The following is a 17,933-nucleotide window of genomic DNA, read 5'->3' as shown; positions in this document are numbered from 1 at the left end:
GATCAGTCCTCGCAGAGAAGGGGTCAGGGGTTGGCTGAAGGGGCGTCGGGACCGGTGGGTGGGTGGGGGAGGGGTGGAGGGGCGGGGCCAGGCGGGCACGGCGCTCTGCTCATCCCCGTCCACCGGTGAGCGGACCCACTTGATTGGAGGACTGACGGGAGGTCGGCGGTGGTCCGAGCGAGCGAGTGAGTGTGTGCAGGTGTGAAGGCATGTGGCGTCCCACACACACACACACACACACACACACACACACACACACACTGATGCACACATGCCTGTGCAGGTGTGATGTGTGGATTTTTGGAGGGGATTCAATTGGCAGTCACAGGGCAGGAAAAGTAGACGATGGTTTTTAAACTACCGGTGGTGTAGCAGGTTTTTTTTTTCTTCCAGCATGTTGTGGGCACCTGTGGCTCAGCTGTTAGAGCGGGCTGCAAATTGATGATGGAAGGGTTGGCGGTTGAAATCCCGACTCCAACTGTTCACTTGTTTGAAGTGTCCTTGAGCGAGACACTGAAGCCTAAATTGCTCCCAGTGGGTCTGACAGCACCCTGCATGGCAGCAGCCACCCACTGGTGAGTGACTGGGTGAAGGGGAGGCCATTGTAAAGCACTTTGGGGTACCGCCAAGGTGCTGGAAAGCACTATAAAAGTGCAGTCCATTTACCATGGGCAGAAGCTGAAGCTACACTTGGCATCGGCCAATCATCATGAGCCATGATATGCGCAGAGAAAAAAGCTTGTGAAATTGGTTGATGCTAACTTTTAAATTCTGATCTGATCCGGAAGCATTTTGGTTTCCTGGTGCAGGAAATAAATAAGATGCAAACACTGGAGCCGCTCGTCCTTTCGGCTCTAAAAGTCTTTATTTGTCTCTTCAGTCGGACAATGCTGCCTTTTTTGTCGCGTGTGCAGCTGCAGGCTGTCATGTTGGATTCCACTCAGGGAAACTTTTAGATAAAGTCCTTCACTGGCACCATCGGACCGCTGCCACTACTCTCACACTGGCCTGGTCCAGGACCAACCCTTTTTATTTCTCAGCATTCCTCAGCCTCCAAAAAAGATAACAAGCCCAGTGGGTAACTCTGGGAGTCTCTCGGGAACAAAAAAGGCTCTGCGGAACGAAAACAGGATGGGAATTGGCTTCGGGAGGGTGTTTTTGCTCACGATGAGCAGGGAAAAAAGGCTCCAGCGTCTAAAATACTTGGCAGGGAGACTTGAGGCCAAAGAGCAAAAAACACGATGGGATTGTTTGAACCTGGTCCAGGGTTTCCTGAGCTGGCACTCGGTCGAAAATGGGAGACTGTCAAATCCAGTTTAGTGATGTGCGTTTGCGTGTTTTCCACCCGCGGGTGTTTGGGGTCCTCGCCCACCGGGCTCGAGGCGTTGTGATCTTCTCCTTCCTGCGTCGAGCCCGGCCAAAACAAAAACACAACACAACAAAAAAAATGTCGGAGGAAACTGGGGAAGTCCTTGTTCCTGGAACAGGAGCGATGCAGCCAGGCCTCGTCCACACAGAAATAGCCTGAAAGAGAAATAGCCGGATGCTGCGAACAAGATGAACTTCTTCCTATTTTGCTTCATCGTATGCACTCGTATATATAAATACATATGCTGTATATGAGACGCCAACTGCCTTCAGGGGTGGAAACATTCCTTGGAATTGTTTACACATCTGACATGTTGTTGGCAAAGAGTCCCACATGTCAAAATAGCAGCAGCGGCAGGCAAAGTTTTCAGGAAGTTGTTCCGCCCTCTGGGTCAGACCTGTTGGTTTTTTTTAATCACTGTCATTCATTATTTTTCCTTTTCAGATGGGGAGAGGAGAGAAACGTGGACGGGACTTTGAAAAAATACTGGGTATGTTTCTTCAATTGAACCGCAAAGTCTGTTTTTTTTTGCTTCCCATGTTGTTTGGAAAGGGACTTAAAACAAGGAAGTCTCAACCCCCGGGGTGCTGGTTACAGCCACTCAGCCCTGAGAGGGGTGGGTGCCCTTTGTGACGTCACAAGGAGGTGTGCTGACAGGCTAGAGATACCCACTGTTGGTAGAAAAGGGAATTTTGCATAATAGGGGACTTTTAATCTGAAAATCCAATCCAATGAAACAGATTTGCCTTTCTTTCAGCTTTATTGAATAATCTTTAGCCCCTTTTCCACTGGCCCAAAAAAAAAAAAACATTTAAACCCGCTAACAAGCGTCAACCAGTGCACAACCTGGCAAGCGACCTGGGTTAAAATCAGCTTTAATCGGCTCGGCCGCGATCGGCTTGCAGTGGGAAAGCCAGACCCGCGTCAACGCGCTAATTTACGTGACGAGTCACAAGTCAGGGAAGCAAAGTACCTGACAAAGGTCAGTAGATTCATCCAGCATTTTGCAGCACTGGCAAGACAGTGAGAATTTGCGAGCTTCTCAAATCTCAAGCCCAACAAGAAAGAACACTGATTCTGATTTTTCCAAATTTCCAAATTCCTATCGTTAGCGGGTCGGCACACGTTGACCCGCTAACTTCAGTGGGAAAGCGGCATTTGATACTCACTGACTTCCTGTTTCCTCTGCACGACCCTACCTCACCCCCTCCTCACCCTACCACCCCCCCTCCTCACCCTACCTCACCCCCTCCTCACCCTACCACACCCCCTCCTCTGCAGATCGCCGCCAACTCCTGGGGGAAGAACTGGGGCGAGGACGGCTTCTTCCGCATCGCTCGCGGCGACAACGAGTGCGAAATCGAAACGTTTGTGATCGGCGTGTGGGGCAGGATCACCATGGAGGACATGCACAGCCATCACCACCACCATCGCCGCCGACACATCTAGAGACAAAAAAACAAAAAAACAACAGCAGCAACGGCAACCCAGCGAGACGCAGTGTTTTTTTTTTTGTTTTTTTTTAGCTGCCACCGTCGGCAGGTCGAGTCTCAGAACTTTGGCACACCTACAGACCACAGAGGTCCTGGATGAAAGCGTCTCCTCCTATACTTTGCTGTGGTGGGTGTCTGAATACCTTCTTCCCAGTGCTCAGCCCCTCCCCCACCCACCCTGCTGTTCCTCTACGTCAACACTCGTAGCCTCCAAAACACAAAACCACAGCTGAAGCTCCTCCCCCCACGTTGCTTTTACAGTCTACACACCTCAGGTACCTGCTCATCCAAAAAGAAAGAAAGAAAGAAAGAAAAAAAACTCCACGGTTCTCAGAATCCTCATCTTAGTCTCTGGTGAAAACGTGCGATGCGGCGACAGGAAGGCGGAGCTCAGTCCCGTCACTCAACCCCTGCGCTTCTTATTTTTCCCCTTTGAACGTGTAATCCAGCGACCGGCTCAGTTTCACCGGGATCGTCGGAGGGAAATCTGAGAGGCAGATTATCGGACGCCAGGCTCCGCCCACCTGTCCAACAAGGAGACGCAGCCGGCTGAAGTAACGCAATATCGAATCGTAGGTTGACCCCGCTGACCTTTACCTGCCCGCTCACACAGCGGCTGCAGCGAGTTTCTCATACATTCCTAGAGGAGGAGCGAAGGAAGCCGGTGGGCGGAGCTTCGGGATAGAGCGCGAGATTGCAATTATTTACGAAAAGCAATTCCGCTATGATTTCTTTTTCTGCATCTAAAGGATGTTTCTTTTTTTTTTTTTTTTAAATATATACATTTATATATAAATTCCAGATGCAGATTGCAGATGCCTTGTGTGACCACCCAAATGTTTGTGTCGTCGCCGTCTTTCTACGATGTTACAGTTTTAGCCAAAAATGCTACTTTTTCTGCAAGTCTGTAAAATGCGCTGCGCTTCACTCAGCCGCTTGTCTGCCCGGCGCTAGCTTTTCTGAACCCGTGGCCTCCACGGGGGACACGGCGGAAGTTCCAGTGTTCGCTGTCATTCATTTACCAGGAAGTTCATCCTTCAGCTCGAGCAGTCAGCGTCAGATCAGAAGTGGCAACGAGCGGAAGGGTTTCACTTTCCTCGCGTCAATAAAGTAGAAACGAGAGAGGAAAACAGCCTTGTGGCTGCGTCTGCAGCACCTGCTAGTGTGCGCTGTAGCACTCCGTGTTCCATGGTTGCTAAATAAACACCCGCTGCACCTGCTGTCTGCAGTTGGTTGGGTTTTTTTTTTTTCTGTTTTAAATAAAAACTGCAAAAATCTCCAAGGGTTCGATCGTACCGTGACAAGTTGCTCCATAAACTCTCACCTCCTCTATTTATTTTGGGGGATTCCACGCCTCTTTTTCATGTGGAAGGGCGGCCCCTTTAAAAAAAAAAAAAATTATTACCTACCAACCAACCTCCAGGTGGATTCTTCTCTCGCGCTTCAAGTGTAACTTCTAAAACAGCTTTTATGCCGTCGATGTCTTGTGATCTCTTGTGAGGCGGCCCCCCTGAATCGCAGCCGCCGCTGCCGCTCGGTGGGCCGACATGAAAGCAGAGAGAGAGAGAGAGCGGGTGAGAGAGAGACAGAGACAGAGAGAGAGAGAGAGCGAGCGAGTGAGAGAGAGACAGAGAGAGAGAGAGAGGGATGTCTGGAGGGGCCGCGGAGGGAAAAGTCGGCTCTCGAGTTCTTCATGGAACCACTGCACAAGGCCAGCCGATGACGCGGAGGATAGCGAGGAAGCTGGATTGTTGCGACGAGGACAAGAAAACTTCTCGCACTTGTTTGGGTGGAAGTCGCCGTGTTGTGTCTTCCCACGGCCAAACCTGTAATTGCCCTCGGATTCCTTTCATATGTCGAGATTTGCCCTTGAAAGCGGCTTTTGCCAACGTGTGCGAGAGGGAGGAGAAAAGTGATGTTTTTCCACGCAGGGAGGGGAAGTTGTCGTGTTTTTCCTCCCCCCCGCCTCTCCTTGGGATCTGACCAAAGCTGGATTGACGGTGTTTCCGCCGAGTAGCAACATGTTATTACAAGATGTTCACCTCTTTTGTTTCATTTTTAGCTCAAAGTTAGCTGGGGAGGAGTGGGGGGGGGGGCAGGGGTGCAGGGGGCAAAAAGAAAAAAAAAAAAACATCATTTGCTGTAGTTGTGTTGTTGTTTCTTTGAGGAAATGTTCACTAATAGCGCCTCGTCTCTGTAATATGAATAAAAACAGAACTGCCTTTTTTTTTTTTTTTTTTAGCTTAGATGGGACCAATCACATCCACTTCATCACAGAGCTTCTGCCAAAACAGACAAACAGCCTCCTCCTCCCCCCCGGAGCTGCAGCAGACACCCACCCACCTGACCCACCCACTCAAGTTGTGTATTTTATGTGAAATGAGCTCCAACTCCATATCACTTATGTTTGAACTTTTATTTATGACGAGATGTGTAAATTATATACTTTTTATTCTTCCTCTTTGTCGTTTTTTTTTCTCTTTTTTCCCCTGAGTTTTCCAGTGTCGTATTATCGCTCGGCCTTCGTATATCCTGTGCACTAAATCTGCCGTTCCATGTCCTTCACCTGTACGCCACAATAAAGTCTTTCCTGATGAAGCCCCTAGTTCTTGTTTTGGGGGAAACTGGAGCCTCACGGTGCGCCGCATGGTCACGCAACACGCCGACTTTAGCGAGGGAGGGGGGCTGGGACCCCCACACCCCCACACCCCTCCACCCCCCACCCAATCAGTGGGATCAGTGGCCCACAATGGACGTGGCGACCGGGCCGGCTGGGATGAGGACAGTTTTCACAAGGTCCCGCTGCGTCAGCGTTCTCTTCCGTCGCTGAGAGCAATCGCTCCCACCGTCAGTCACCAGGAGGCCGGCCGCTTTCCACGCACTCTCTCACACACTGGGGGCGGAGTTATGAAAGCACCGGTCTAGAAGCTAGAGAGCTCCTCCTGTTTAGAACTAGAAAATGCTGGCCCCTTTATGAGGTCAAATGCTTTTATTTCAATCATTTCTCCACACAAGTTTCTAATTAGCCAATCACTGTGCATTTAGGGATAGTAAATGACTTCCTAAAGTCCAGTATTGGAAACTGGGGATTGAAGTGACTTGGGTTGTGGGGTGCACTGGGCACGTCCCAAACTGCATAGTTTATTCAGTATTAATGTAAACGGAACACTCTGGTCTCTCTATTTGAAACAGTGTAATTAGATTGACAGAAAAGCGACAGTTTAAACGAACCTTTCACTGCGAACATGTGTGATTGGATGAGCCTCCTGTCAATCATTTTATAACACATCAATCAAATGTGCTCTTCTTGAGGCTGCCTGCGTGCTCAGTTGTGGTATTACTAGTTCTGTGGTGTTTGGCTAAAGCCCGTCAGGATCGAAGTCGTTGCCCACTCATGTTGTTCTTATTTTTATATCCTAATCCGCTGTCCGGTTCCTTGTACGGAATCTATACGTTGTTTTCTTCACAGACATCAGCAGTGTCTTTAAACTCTTTCTGCTGGCGGCTTTGATTGATTACTTTTCCTTTCAAGGAGCCATCAAGAGAACCGCTGAGCTGCCAAGTCAAGTTGCAGGTCTGTAAAATTAGCATCTCTCTAAAAAACAAATTACATTCGCAGTGAGTTAAAACTCATACAGGTTTTGTTTGTGTGTGTTTCCAGAGGTGAACCTTATCCTGCATTCCAGCATCACTCACCTGTGAAGGTTTTTGAGCGCAAGCCCACTTTTTTGTTACACATCAACCAGTAAAAGCTGTCTCACGGTAAGATTGCGAGTTTGCTTGTTCTCCCTGTATTTCATCCAGACATTTCCCCATTTCATTCCACCGGCCTTTGGCCCTCGGCCTGGCCGGGAACTCAGCGGCAGGTTATTACGAGAGCGTCTGAGCAGGGGGAGCGCTCGATATTAGAGCTTATCTCTCGGCACCAGCCGCCAGCACCAAGTATGGAAACTTGGATGGAGGCATCCCGTCCGCCGACTGTTTACATTTCCCCCTGGGTTTCTGCGCCAACGAGTAGCCAAAGCATTCATTACCCGGTGGCCACGCCTCCCCTCTCAGCTGACTGGGAGGGAGGGATGGACGAGCGGCAAAAACAAAGAGGAAGTGATTGCGACGGAGAGGGGAACAATGAGCGGACCCCTCCCTGGTCCTCCTCCCTGGTCCTCCTCCGGTCTGGGAACGCCTCGCTCCTCTCCTCCCGACCCTTCCAGCCTCCTTCCACTGCCACAGTGCGCCGCCTGCACCGCGCTGGATAGCAACAAACATGTTGTGGAGGATCATGTTGGCCACACCCCCCCACCCCCACCCCCACCCCCAAGGCCAAGCAAGCCCCTTTCTCATAAGCATGAGAGCTCATAAAGAAAGTTCCCGTCTGACTATACGTTTTGTGAGATTCCTCACCAACCCGGAGCCGCAGGGGGAAATCCTGGAGACAAACATGCTCACCGTCAATCTTTGATGTACAGTCTTTTGCTTGGAGGGCCAATAATTCCACATTCCAACTTTAAAGAAATTCCCAGTCTCTGCCGTCTGAGTTTTGCTAATGTTGCTAGAAGCCTGAATTGTAGCAGGATGTTACACTGATCCGCGGGGCTGCGTGCGTGCGTGCTGCCCTCTGCTGGCGACTTGTCAGTACAGCTGAATAGCCCCGCTTGCGTCTGGGAAACAACTTTATTAAAAATCCTTTCTTTAAAAAAAAAATGAGAGGAGAGGAACAGAGTGAAACGGCCCTATAAAAGAAAACAGACTGTCATCTCTTGTTACAACAATCAGACATATTTTTTGGGGGGTTTGCTGTTCCTCTGTGTTCTCATCGTGGCTGCCCGACGTCATCTCTTTTGCAGATCAGCCAGAGCTGCCCTGACTCTCCCCTGGCACTTTGGGATGTCGGCTCGCTGTCGCCCTCTAGCGGGGGCCGTTGCCTCTCCTGCATTCACACATTCTGTAGGCGCATATGTAGAAAATACCTGCAAAAGACAGAGCCAGACATCAGCAGTTCAAGTCACTATGTTGTTGTTTGATTGTTTCTGATCCTTTCTTCACGTTTGAGCTCAAGAAGCAGCGATGGAAACGTTCGCACCTGCAAAGAAGGTCATGAGCATGGCAACCCAGCCCAGTATGTAGGACCAGGAGAAGCGCCAGTCGCCGAAGCGCTTCCCCAGGAAGTTGACTGTCACTCCAGTGTAAATGGCCATGCCCAGCAGTACAAAGAAAGCTGGCGGGGGGGGGGAGAGAGAGGGCAGAGTCAGTTCAACACTCAACAGTCCATCACAGCTGCCTGTGCTCCAGTGCCAGGGTGCAGAGAGACTCACTGGAGATGAAGAACATGATCCCGGCAGCGAAGGAGCGGTTGAACCTCTCGAAGGAGGAGAAGTGGGCGAAGGACATGATGCCGGTGATGATGCCGGCGAAGCACGACATCGCCGAGAGGATCATAAAGGCCCTGGTGGCGTTCCAGTAAGCTGGAGGGGAAACTCAGTCACCTTTCTTTCCACCACACCCATCCAGTGTCACCCACCCCATCACCCACGCAGAGGTCGTACCTATACTGTCGGTCTGCATGTAGCACTTGTTGGACATGCAGTAGCGCCACAGGCCCTGGTGGGCGTAGCTCCCAGACAGGCGGTACTGCATCCAGTAGTCGGTGGCGGTGGAGACCACCAGCAGGATGTTACCGACAATCGCGCAGAAGAGGCCCCCTCCCATGAAGCTGTACATCCTGAGCTGGAACAACGGGGCTTCTGCAGAGCAACTGTCACAGCGGCACATCGTCAAGGCAAGCACGCCTCGACTCCTGCGTTCATACATGCTAATGCTTTGCCCATTCAAAGTACAATCACATGATCTGTTTTTTTGCTATTGCAATTTTTTTTTTTTTTTTCAATCATCCAACACTTCATCAAGGATCCAGACGCAGTGCAGTTACGGGTTTTTAAGAAGGCCAGATTCATAACACCAATGTATAAAGGACAGTTAAACATTATAATTTATGTTTAAAACAGTTGAGTTCTTCTCTTTTTTTACCTCCTCTTTGGCACAGACATCACTATAGAAGGTGTAGCAGTGTTGCTGTTTGCTGATGTCCCCTGTCAACCTGTCCTTCTTCTGCAGTATCTGAGCTATTTGACTCTGCTGGCCTCAGTCCACCACAAATCAACACGCATTACTTTGAAAATATCCAGGGGGGGGGGGGGGACAATCAAACAAACAAACACACAAAACAAAAGACCCAATCAGATCCCTTACCTCGTTTCCGGAAATGCGCAAAGGTGGAAAGAGGTGGAGAAGAGGAGAGGCGGACAGAGAGGGGGAGCGAGCTCTCCAGCTGCTCACCGGTGGGCGAGGGGAGAAAGAGTAAGAGGCAAAACTCAAACCACAAAAGTTGCTCGCCCATTTTTTTTTTTTTTTTCTGTCGATGAAAGCAAAATCCTTTGCGGCGCCCCGGGTCTCCCTGTGTGGGATGCACTTGAATGAGACACTGCAGGGGCCCGCAGTGCATGTGATAGTGTACATTTCAGTGTGTGTATGTGTGTGTGTGCGTGTGTGTGTGGTTTGAGTGGGGGGGCCTCGGTTAAAGGGTGCTGGTCTGTGTTTCTTTTTGGCACCCCCCCTCCCCCCACCCGACCTGTTTGTTTGTGATGGGTGCGCCGCTCTAGAACTGGGCCCATGCAGAGCTGATCCTGGTCAATGTGACCTGCTGAAACACACACTTTTCTTTCAGCGCCGCCACGCCGCCATCCCCGCCCCCATTCTGCACAAGTGCACATATAGAGAGAGCATTCTACACAGCACTCCACTCACAGTGGGATTGGCTTAAATGAAATCAGAACATTAAACTGGTACAAGGCTTCCAGTTTGGAATATTCCACCTCCAGTGAGATTAAAGAAGAGCTACGCTGGTGTTTGAGAAAGAAAAGAATTTGCCAGTGTGCTTAATACTTGCACACCGCCTATACATTACACAGAATATTCAGGCATTCTGAGCTTTTTGAAGTGAATCACCTTCTCCCAAGTAATTCACTGCACACTCAGTCAGACACAAGTCACTTTATACCTTCACTTCACAGTCCACTACAGCTTGGCTGACCTGCAATTCATTTAAGCTGCTATGGCTATGTATATAAATACATCTAAATACACATTTTTTTCAGCATGTGGGACATTGGACACATGATGGCAACAGAATAACCTTTAATCCTGAGATGTGGGGCACCGAAAAAACAGCCATTTTGTGCAATGGAAGCCGGGCAAGAAAAATTTGCATAAGCACTGGAATGCAGTTTTGTCAACATGCTTTTTTTTGTGACACCACTTCCTGTCTTGTCAAGTATGTTTACCACTTATGAAACTTTAAGGAACTGTACTTTATTTGGGACGACAAACATTGTATAATGGCAAAGTTTATTCATCAAAAAAAAGAAAATATATATTTTTGTTTCGAAAACCAATCTTATGAAACGAGTTATCTGGGAGTCACAGGAAGCCGTGTATTTTGAAAAGACGTTTGACCTGCAATGACCCGGAAGCTGACGCCAGACCCGAGCTATTCCATCGGCGGAGTAAAGATGGCTGACCAAGGCGCTGCAGATCCTGGTAATAACAACAATAATAAAGCGGAAACGTCGGAGGGAACTATTATTAAGGTCACAGTGAAAACCCCGAAAGACAAAGAAGAAATCGCCATCGAGGAGGATGCCTCTGTTGCCCAGGTTTGTTGATTTGGCAGTCGCGGAGCTAACCGGTGCGGTTCAGCGCCGTGTACTAACGTCATGCCCCTGCCCACAACTTCGGCGAGGAAGCTAGTTAGCCTAGTTAGCATAGCGCCGTCACTCGGTACCGGCTAACGGAGAGTGAGTTGAATAAAAGTGATTAGGAGTACCGAAAGCATCGTTAGCTTAACCACCGCGAGTTCGGCGTTATTGACGCAGTTCTCGCCCAATTAGAGGGACATGCAAGTGTTGATTAGCCAGTCAACGTTGTCGGTTAGCTTAGCTAGCACGGCTCGCGAGCTGAGCCAGCGTTAGCCAAGTATGTACCCAAACAAGTGTCAGCTGACGGCTTGCGTTACTGCCGTGCCACTTTGTACAAGTAACTGTGTTCTGATATGGCGTCCAAGTTCACGCCAGGTGACCGTGTGCCGATTCGGGTTCTTCTCTCGTCACAGCTCAACAGATGAAGGCGACAAAAATGCTAAAAGCTGCTATCCATCTAGAACATTCTTCCTGGCGACACTGAGTCATTCTGCTTTCTAGGGAATATGGACTTGTCCCCGAACTGCTGTCGGCCCGGCAACGAGTCCTGTGGCTCCTTATACTGTTACGCCTGATCAAATCCATGTAGCCGGTTATTCAGAAATAGTTGTTTTTTTTGTTTTTTCCCCCGCTGTGGTTAGAGCCAAGCTGCTCTCATGACTCGGTGGTCTCGAGTGGCCATTTTTTCCTGCCTGTGTCAGTCCTTCTCCTGTGGACTTTAGTCTTGAATCTACCTGGCCCACTGTGTTTCATTGAATTCGTTGTTAGTGTTTTGATTTGATAAGGTGGCGTGATTTTAATGCGAATTAAACATTTTGATTTAGTCTAATACATCTCTTTGGGCCTCATTTACCAGTGATATAACCGTAATTGTACAAAAGATCTGAAGTGAACACTCTTTGCAAACACAATTCTTTAAAAAAATAAAAAATAAAAAAAAAAAAAACATTGAAAAACATCGGCTGTCATTGATATATCAGTTAGCTTGTTTTGTTTCCCTCTCTGTCTGTGTCGTCTTACCATATTTTGTTTAATTTAGAGTTCATAGCCTTAAAATGTTTCATGCTCTTATTGTAAAATGTAACATGACTGTACTAGCATTGCAGCTTCAGGGAGCTTTTAAACATGTGCTAAACGGATGAATGCAAATGATTTGGAAATGAAGCTTTACAGCTGGAGGATATTTGCAGGGGAACAGTAATCTTTTCAAGTGGCTTTACAGAAAGGAAGTGAGGCGTTTAATTTTAGATAGTACAATCCCCACCCCCAAGTGTTTCTCATCCCTGTTGTTATTCAGTAACCTTTATCTCAAACCTCTCCTACTTTCTTCCAGTTTAAAGACGAGATCTCAAAGCGATTCAAAGCCAAAAAGGAGCAGCTAGTCTTGATTTTTGCCGGCAAGATCTTGAAGGACAGCGACAGCCTCAGCCAACTCGGCATCAAGGATGGTTTGACAGTTCACCTAGTCATAAAGACAGCACAAAAGTAAGGCTTGATCACGTTCTCTCTTCCCCTGGTGTTCACTCCTGCCGGAGTCAATCAGTTGCAACCGTTTGCTGATGTTTCCACAGGACTGGGGATGGCGGCAGCACCTCTGCCTCGAGCTCAGCGTCCACTCCAGCCGGCAGTACCTCCACATCTAGTCCAGGCACCAACCCTTCACCTGCAGCAGCACCTGCTGGCACCGCCCCACCACCCACACAGACGTCCAACGCCATGGGTGAGTCTCCAGGTGCCAAACTTTTTTTTTTTTTACACTCAGTCAGAAATGTTGATTTAAAAAAAAAAAAGAAGAGTGTTTAATAGTCATCCGCGCTTCTGGTGCTCCTCAGGAGGCTTCGACCTGGCCGGTCTGGCTGGACTGGGCATGGGTTCAGCCAACTTCATGGAGCTGCAGCAGCAGATGCAGCGGCAGCTCATGTCCAACCCGGACTTACTCTCTCAGATCATGGAGAACCCGCTGGTGCAGAACATGATGTCCAACCCCGACCTGATGAGGCAGATGATTGTGGCCAACCCTCAGATGCAGCAGCTGATGGAACGCAACCCTGAGATCTCCCACATGCTGAACAACCCAGAGCTAATGAGACAGGTGGGTAAAAAAAAGAAAAGAAAAGCATAACTAGTCCCCGCACGGGATTCCATTGAGACAATTTGTACTGATGTGACTCCTCTCCTCTTTATTGTCATCTCTCAGACAATGGAGCTGGCCAGGAATCCAGCGATGATGCAGGAAATGATGCGTAACCAGGACCGGGCCCTCAGCAACTTGGAAAGCATCCCAGGAGGATACAACGCCTTGCGGAGGATGTACACAGATATTCAGGAGCCAATGTTCAGTGCTGCGAGGGAGCAGGTATCAGATGCATTTCAAATGGAATCAAAGTCATGTTTTAATTGCATAGCCTTGGTTGTGTGAGGGCTTCCCCTATCGTGTACTGTCCGAGTAGGAGGTAGGAGCAAAAAGGAAATTGTAGGAGACGGCCCTGTGACCCTCAATTTGTCTTTTAGTCAACGTTGGGACACGCGTGTGGTCAGGTGTTTTGTTTCTCTAATGCGTCTCGTCCTTTTCCTCTGTAGTTTGGTAACAACCCGTTCTCGGCGCTCAGCGGAAACTCTGAGTCGGGCGCCCAGCCGTCGCGGACGGAGAACCGCGAGCCGCTGCCCAACCCGTGGGGGCCACCAAACGCCTCCAATCCCTCGGAGAGCGGAGGAGCGGCCACCGGGAGCGGCAGTGGCAGCTCCTCCACCACCATCCCCAACCCTGCAGGCACCAACCCCAGCGTGTCCAACCCCCTGGGCATAAACGCAGGCAGCCTGGGCAACGGTGAGTGGTGGGGAGGGGGGGAGGCCGCTTGGTGGCCTGCGCACGCATGTGTGAAAACCCCTAACTAAGCTGGTGTGTGTTTGTGTGTGTGTTGCAGGAATGTTCAACAGCCCTGGGATGCAGAGTCTAATGCAGCAGATCTCAGAGAACCCGCAGCTGATGCAGAACATGCTGTCTGCGCCATACATGCGCAGCATGATGCAGTCGCTGTCTCAGAACCCAGAGTTGGCCTCCCAGGTTCGCAGTGCAAAAGACTCACACGCATATTCACACACGTTGGTATCTGACCGGCGGAATGGCTCCTGCGCGGCGGCGACGTCGTCGCGTTCAAAGGCAGAATTGACTTTGCATCTCGTAAACCCGCAGTCACGAGCGCTGCGTTTCCTGCGAGCGTGCTTGTTGGAAGGGAGGGAAGGTTTTAACGAAGCCCTGCGCAGCTCCACACACTCAAAATACTGCGGATATGCATTGTAAAAAAAAAGAAATGTCCTTTTGAATAACAAACTGTAAATAGCAAAAATCAATCTGTATGGTGAATAAATCACATTTATTCCTAGAATTAGAACCAACGATGTCTACATGTATGAACTCGTGACATGTGGGCCATGTTTTGGTGGTTAGCTGCAGGCGTGAAAGAGCTCGGTCACCACAAGGCCCGGCAGTGACTTTCCTAATGTTGTCTGGAGGCTCTCGTGCTTCCGTTTAAATCCCAGCGGAAGCGTTTTGCTAGTAACGAACAGTGAATAATAGGATCTGGCTGCGTCTGTTAGAAATTAGGCCGGTAAGCAAAGTTAATAGGTGCAAACTCCCCAGAGAGGATTTTCTGTTTGGGAACAATAAACAACGCGGCCTCGGCCTCATTTGTCCGAATAAATGGATCCCAAAAATAGCCCAGAGATGAATAACTGTGCACGGTGCAAGACCGACAGCTGTTGCGTGTGCACAATTTAACGCACAACACTCAGTCCTTGTCTCTCTGTCGCCAGGTTCTGATGAACAACCCACTGTTTGCCGGGAACCCACAGCTGCAGGAGCAGTTCCGATCCCAGCTGCCCATCTTTCTGCAGCAGGTGAGGCTCGTTGTCTTAGCGGACAGAGATCAGCTCGTCGCGCTGAGCAGGTTTCCCTCCGGTCGCGCTGACGGTCCCACGCCGCTTCTTCTTTTTTTCCTTTTGCCGAGCGTCTTCTCTTTCCGGTGCAGACCGACCGTCAGCGGCGCCGGCGTACAGCTCGCGCCTGGCGTCGCATTATGTCTTCTTTTTTTTTTTTGTATGCACATTTGATTTGTCAGCCGGTTTGATTCGGTGCTCTGCCCCTGCTTGATGCTCCACAGATGCAGAACCCTGAAGCCCTGTCAGTGATGACCAACCCGCGGGCCATGCAGGCTCTCATGCAGATCCAACAGGGCCTGCAGACGCTGCAGACAGAAGCGCCAGGCTTGATGCCCAGGTGCCTCTCCACACACACACACACACACACACACACACACACACACACACACAGGTTCATGAATGCACTTCTTTTTTTGGGGGGGGATTTATTTTTCTCTCTTGTCCCTCCGTCCGCCCTAGTTTGATGACAGGCGGAGTTCCCGGCATGCCGGGCGCCGGAGTTCCCGGCATGCCGGGCGCCGGAGTTCCAGGCATGCCCGGCGCCGGAGTTCCAGGTATGCCCGGCGCCGGAGTTCCAGGCATGCCCACTGGCAGCGCTCCCGGCATGCCAACAGGCGTCGCCCCCGGCATGCCGACAGAGAACCCGGCCTCGTCGCCCAGCAGTGCGGGAACCAACAGCGCCCAGCAGCAGCTGATGCAACAGATGCTGCAGATGTTTGCTGGAGGGGCTGGAGGAAACCCATCGGTACGCTGCAGCCTCTTTCTTTTCCTCGCTCTGTGTGTGTCCCCTCCCTCCCTCCCGCCCGGAATGATTCTTTTTTGTTTAATTCCACCCCTGCAGACCCAGACACCAGAGGTGCGGTTCCAGTCCCAGCTGGACCAGCTCAGCGCCATGGGCTTCATCAACCGCGAGGCCAACCTGCAGGCTCTCATCGCCACCGGAGGAGACATCAACGCCGCTATCGAGAGACTTCTGGGCTCGCAGCCCTCGTAAAGAAAACAACAACAACAACAACAAAAAAAACAACAAAACGACGACAAAACAAACAGGAAAAAAAATCGACAGTACACATTGACACCAAGACACAGGCATCGCAAACATAAATACCTGACTCATAACCACACAAGAGCATCATCCGCAGAGAACCCAGAGAGAGAAAAAAAATATAAAGAAAATCCATCGTCCCAAACCTTTTTCCAGAAGAGCCTCGGTCAGGACCCGCAAGACTCGCATCCTGCCTCTGTTCTCACGTCATTCCCTTCCCACCTCCATCCTCTCACCCTCTTTCTTTCTTTTTCTCGTCAATGCAAATACAAACCACGTCTCTGTTACAGAATGCTGCTGTACAGTCGGACTCAACTGCTCACCTTTTTTCCAGGGGTGGGGGGGTGAGAGGGGAGGGGGTTTTGGGAGTGAAAACTTCTCCTCAAAAGACTTCCTCAACATTTTTTTTTTTGTTTTTTTTTCCCCCTTTCACCAAAGGTTGATGTGATGTGATAAAGATTCGATCCGCGCAATGCGATTGGCCGTCGGCGTCGCTCCGCACTCGCCGTGTTTGTCAGCGTTCACCTGGTAACAATCGATTTTTCTCCGGGGGAAAAACAGGCGGCGTCTCCTCCGGACCGACTCTTAAATCTCATTCCCTCCCATTTTACTCATCTTTCTCCACACACACACACACACACACACACACACACACACACACACACGCAGCCAAGGAAGGATTCTTCTTTTCTTTCTTTCTTTTTTCTTTTGGCCCAACAACTCTCACTATTTATTGCAAGCACTTAGACGAAAACACCTCTCACCCTCCCCTTCGACCTTATTATTTGTCATTCCAGATCAAAGTGCCCACACACGGTCGCACAGTGTCTTTTCTCCTCTGAGGCACCGCTGCTGTGCCTTCTGTCCTTCCTGCCCTACGAGAGCATTGTCGGCAAAAAAAAGAAGAAGAAAAATCACACACACACACACACACACACACACACACACACACACACTCAAAATGAAAAACTACTACCTAGCACCCACGCGGCCGGTCTAATCGAAGGTCCCCCCAGAGATGAATTCCACACAGCTTCATACCCACACGTTGTCATGATCGAGTATTTGTTGTAGCAGCGCCGAAGCGGGCAACGCTGTCGAAATGAATATAAATTAAAGTAAACGAGCTTTCTTTTCATTTCAGCGATAATTATTATTCCTGTCCTATTCTCTTTGATTTCCTTTTTTTTTTTTTTTTTTTCTTGAGGTGCAGATAGTACCTAGAGATTACTTTGATTTGTCTCGCATTAAAATTGGTTATGTTAAAACAAAAAAAAAAACAAAAAAATCTGAACTGTCTGATGGGAAGACTTTGTTAACTACTAAGGTATGATGTCACCAGTTGGACCTTAAATCGAGTACTAGGTTGTCTCTTTTTTTTTTTTTTTTTTTTTTTGTTTTTCTTCCTTTTCGAGAATCTCAGCATTGTAGTTGTGGTAACCTTGGCAACTGCTTCTATAGCTGCTTGTCTTTTGTTGGCCTCAGCTGAAGACGACAAAAAAAAAAAATCCATCTCCCAATTGAACGTGTTGAAACTAACTTTTAACAGTACTGTACTAAAAAAAAAGCAAATAAATCATCATCAAAAACAGTCTGCACCTCCGTTTGTGTTGATTGTAGCTGTTGGATGGTGTAAACTGATATCTGGTGTCGACAATTGGATATTTTTTGCTTTGTGGGATCCTGGTCCACGGTCGGGGAGGGGCGGGGGGGCCCAAATTGTGGGTAATTCCCATAATCTGTGTCTCCGTCCCGTCAGTAGTCGCCTCCTGCCAAGAAATGTTCTGCTTTTCAGAGGATGTAATGGATGCAATCGACCCTTTGTGATGTCACAAAAAGCACTCGTCCCTCCATCCATGTTGTGGCATGTTTTGTTTTTTTCTCTCTTTCCAAATGCTGATGGTCTGCACGGTGTTTTGTTTTTTTTGGTTTTTTTTGTGGAAGGCTGTAAACACCGGGCTAAATATGTTGTTTACTGGACTTACTACTGGACTGAGCTTACACTTGAGAAAGAAGATCTTAAAATTGTACCAAGGGGGCAATTCTAATTAGGACTTTTAAAAAATAGTTAATAGGCAGGAAAGATGTGATTAAATAAAAAAAACTTCTTAGTGATGTCTGTAACTTTGCTGCCGACATAATTACGTTCTTTTTTTTATATATATATATATAATCTTCAGTGTCGTCTCGTGACCTACAAAAGAAATAGAATTTGACTTTTCAGCCAGCGACGTTTGGTCACGCCTGCTCACTGGACGAGAGTAAAACAAAGCCACTAACTTAACGCCCTCGGTGACATCACACAGGTGTCAAAATGCATCGTGGCACACGCACGC

General features: G+C 49.1%; 3 protein-coding genes across 5 annotated transcripts in view; 2 read left to right on the top strand and 1 right to left on the bottom strand.

Moving 5' to 3' along the window:
* tinagl1 (tubulointerstitial nephritis antigen-like 1) overlaps positions 1 to 5,460 on the top strand; it is a 33,206-nt gene extending 27,746 nt beyond the window's left edge. For both annotated transcript variants that reach the window (XM_076016200.1, XM_076016199.1), the window contains exons 11-12: positions 1,814 to 1,859; positions 2,651 to 5,460. In XM_076016200.1, coding sequence (XP_075872315.1) covers positions 1,814 to 1,859; positions 2,651 to 2,818 — 214 coding nt within the window. In that variant the 3' untranslated portion in view covers positions 2,819 to 5,460. The remainder of the gene's footprint in view (positions 1 to 1,813; positions 1,860 to 2,650) is intronic.
* A 2,097-nt stretch (positions 5,461 to 7,557) lies between these two features.
* LOC142881817 (lens fiber membrane intrinsic protein-like) lies at positions 7,558 to 8,998 on the bottom strand. Its single transcript, XM_076016127.1, has 5 exons — positions 8,887 to 8,998; positions 8,406 to 8,614; positions 8,175 to 8,324; positions 7,943 to 8,077; positions 7,558 to 7,829 (listed from the first exon to the last, which is right to left on the bottom strand). The coding sequence occupies exons 1-5, from the start codon at positions 8,904 to 8,906 to the stop codon at positions 7,768 to 7,770; spliced, it is 576 nt and encodes a 191-aa protein (XP_075872242.1). The 5' UTR covers positions 8,907 to 8,998; the 3' UTR covers positions 7,558 to 7,767.
* Positions 8,999 to 10,361: 1,363 nt separating this feature from the next.
* Positions 10,362 to 17,188, top strand: ubqln4 (ubiquilin 4). 2 transcript variants are annotated; one of them, XM_076016125.1, is made up of 11 exons: positions 10,362 to 10,571; positions 11,947 to 12,098; positions 12,185 to 12,333; positions 12,446 to 12,705; positions 12,811 to 12,969; positions 13,194 to 13,440; positions 13,538 to 13,677; positions 14,427 to 14,510; positions 14,774 to 14,889; positions 15,012 to 15,297; positions 15,394 to 17,188. In XM_076016125.1, exons 1-11 carry the CDS (start codon positions 10,377 to 10,379, stop codon positions 15,544 to 15,546), a joined length of 1,941 nt encoding a protein of 646 aa, XP_075872240.1. In that variant the 5' UTR covers positions 10,362 to 10,376; the 3' UTR covers positions 15,547 to 17,188. The 2 variants fall into 2 exon arrangements, with proteins under 2 accessions (XP_075872240.1, XP_075872239.1); XM_076016124.1 differs by having other exon boundaries at positions 10,385 to 10,571; positions 12,185 to 12,345.
* The last annotated feature ends 745 nt before the right edge of the window (positions 17,189 to 17,933 follow it).

Source organism: Nelusetta ayraudi, unplaced genomic scaffold (assembly GCF_046127955.1).
Source record: "Nelusetta ayraudi isolate G7.1 ecotype Tasmania unplaced genomic scaffold, CSIRO-AGI_Nayr_v1 ptg000219l, whole genome shotgun sequence".
Lineage (NCBI taxonomy): Eukaryota > Metazoa > Chordata > Actinopteri > Tetraodontiformes > Monacanthidae > Nelusetta > Nelusetta ayraudi.
This window is presented reverse-complemented; position numbering and strand designations above follow the sequence as displayed.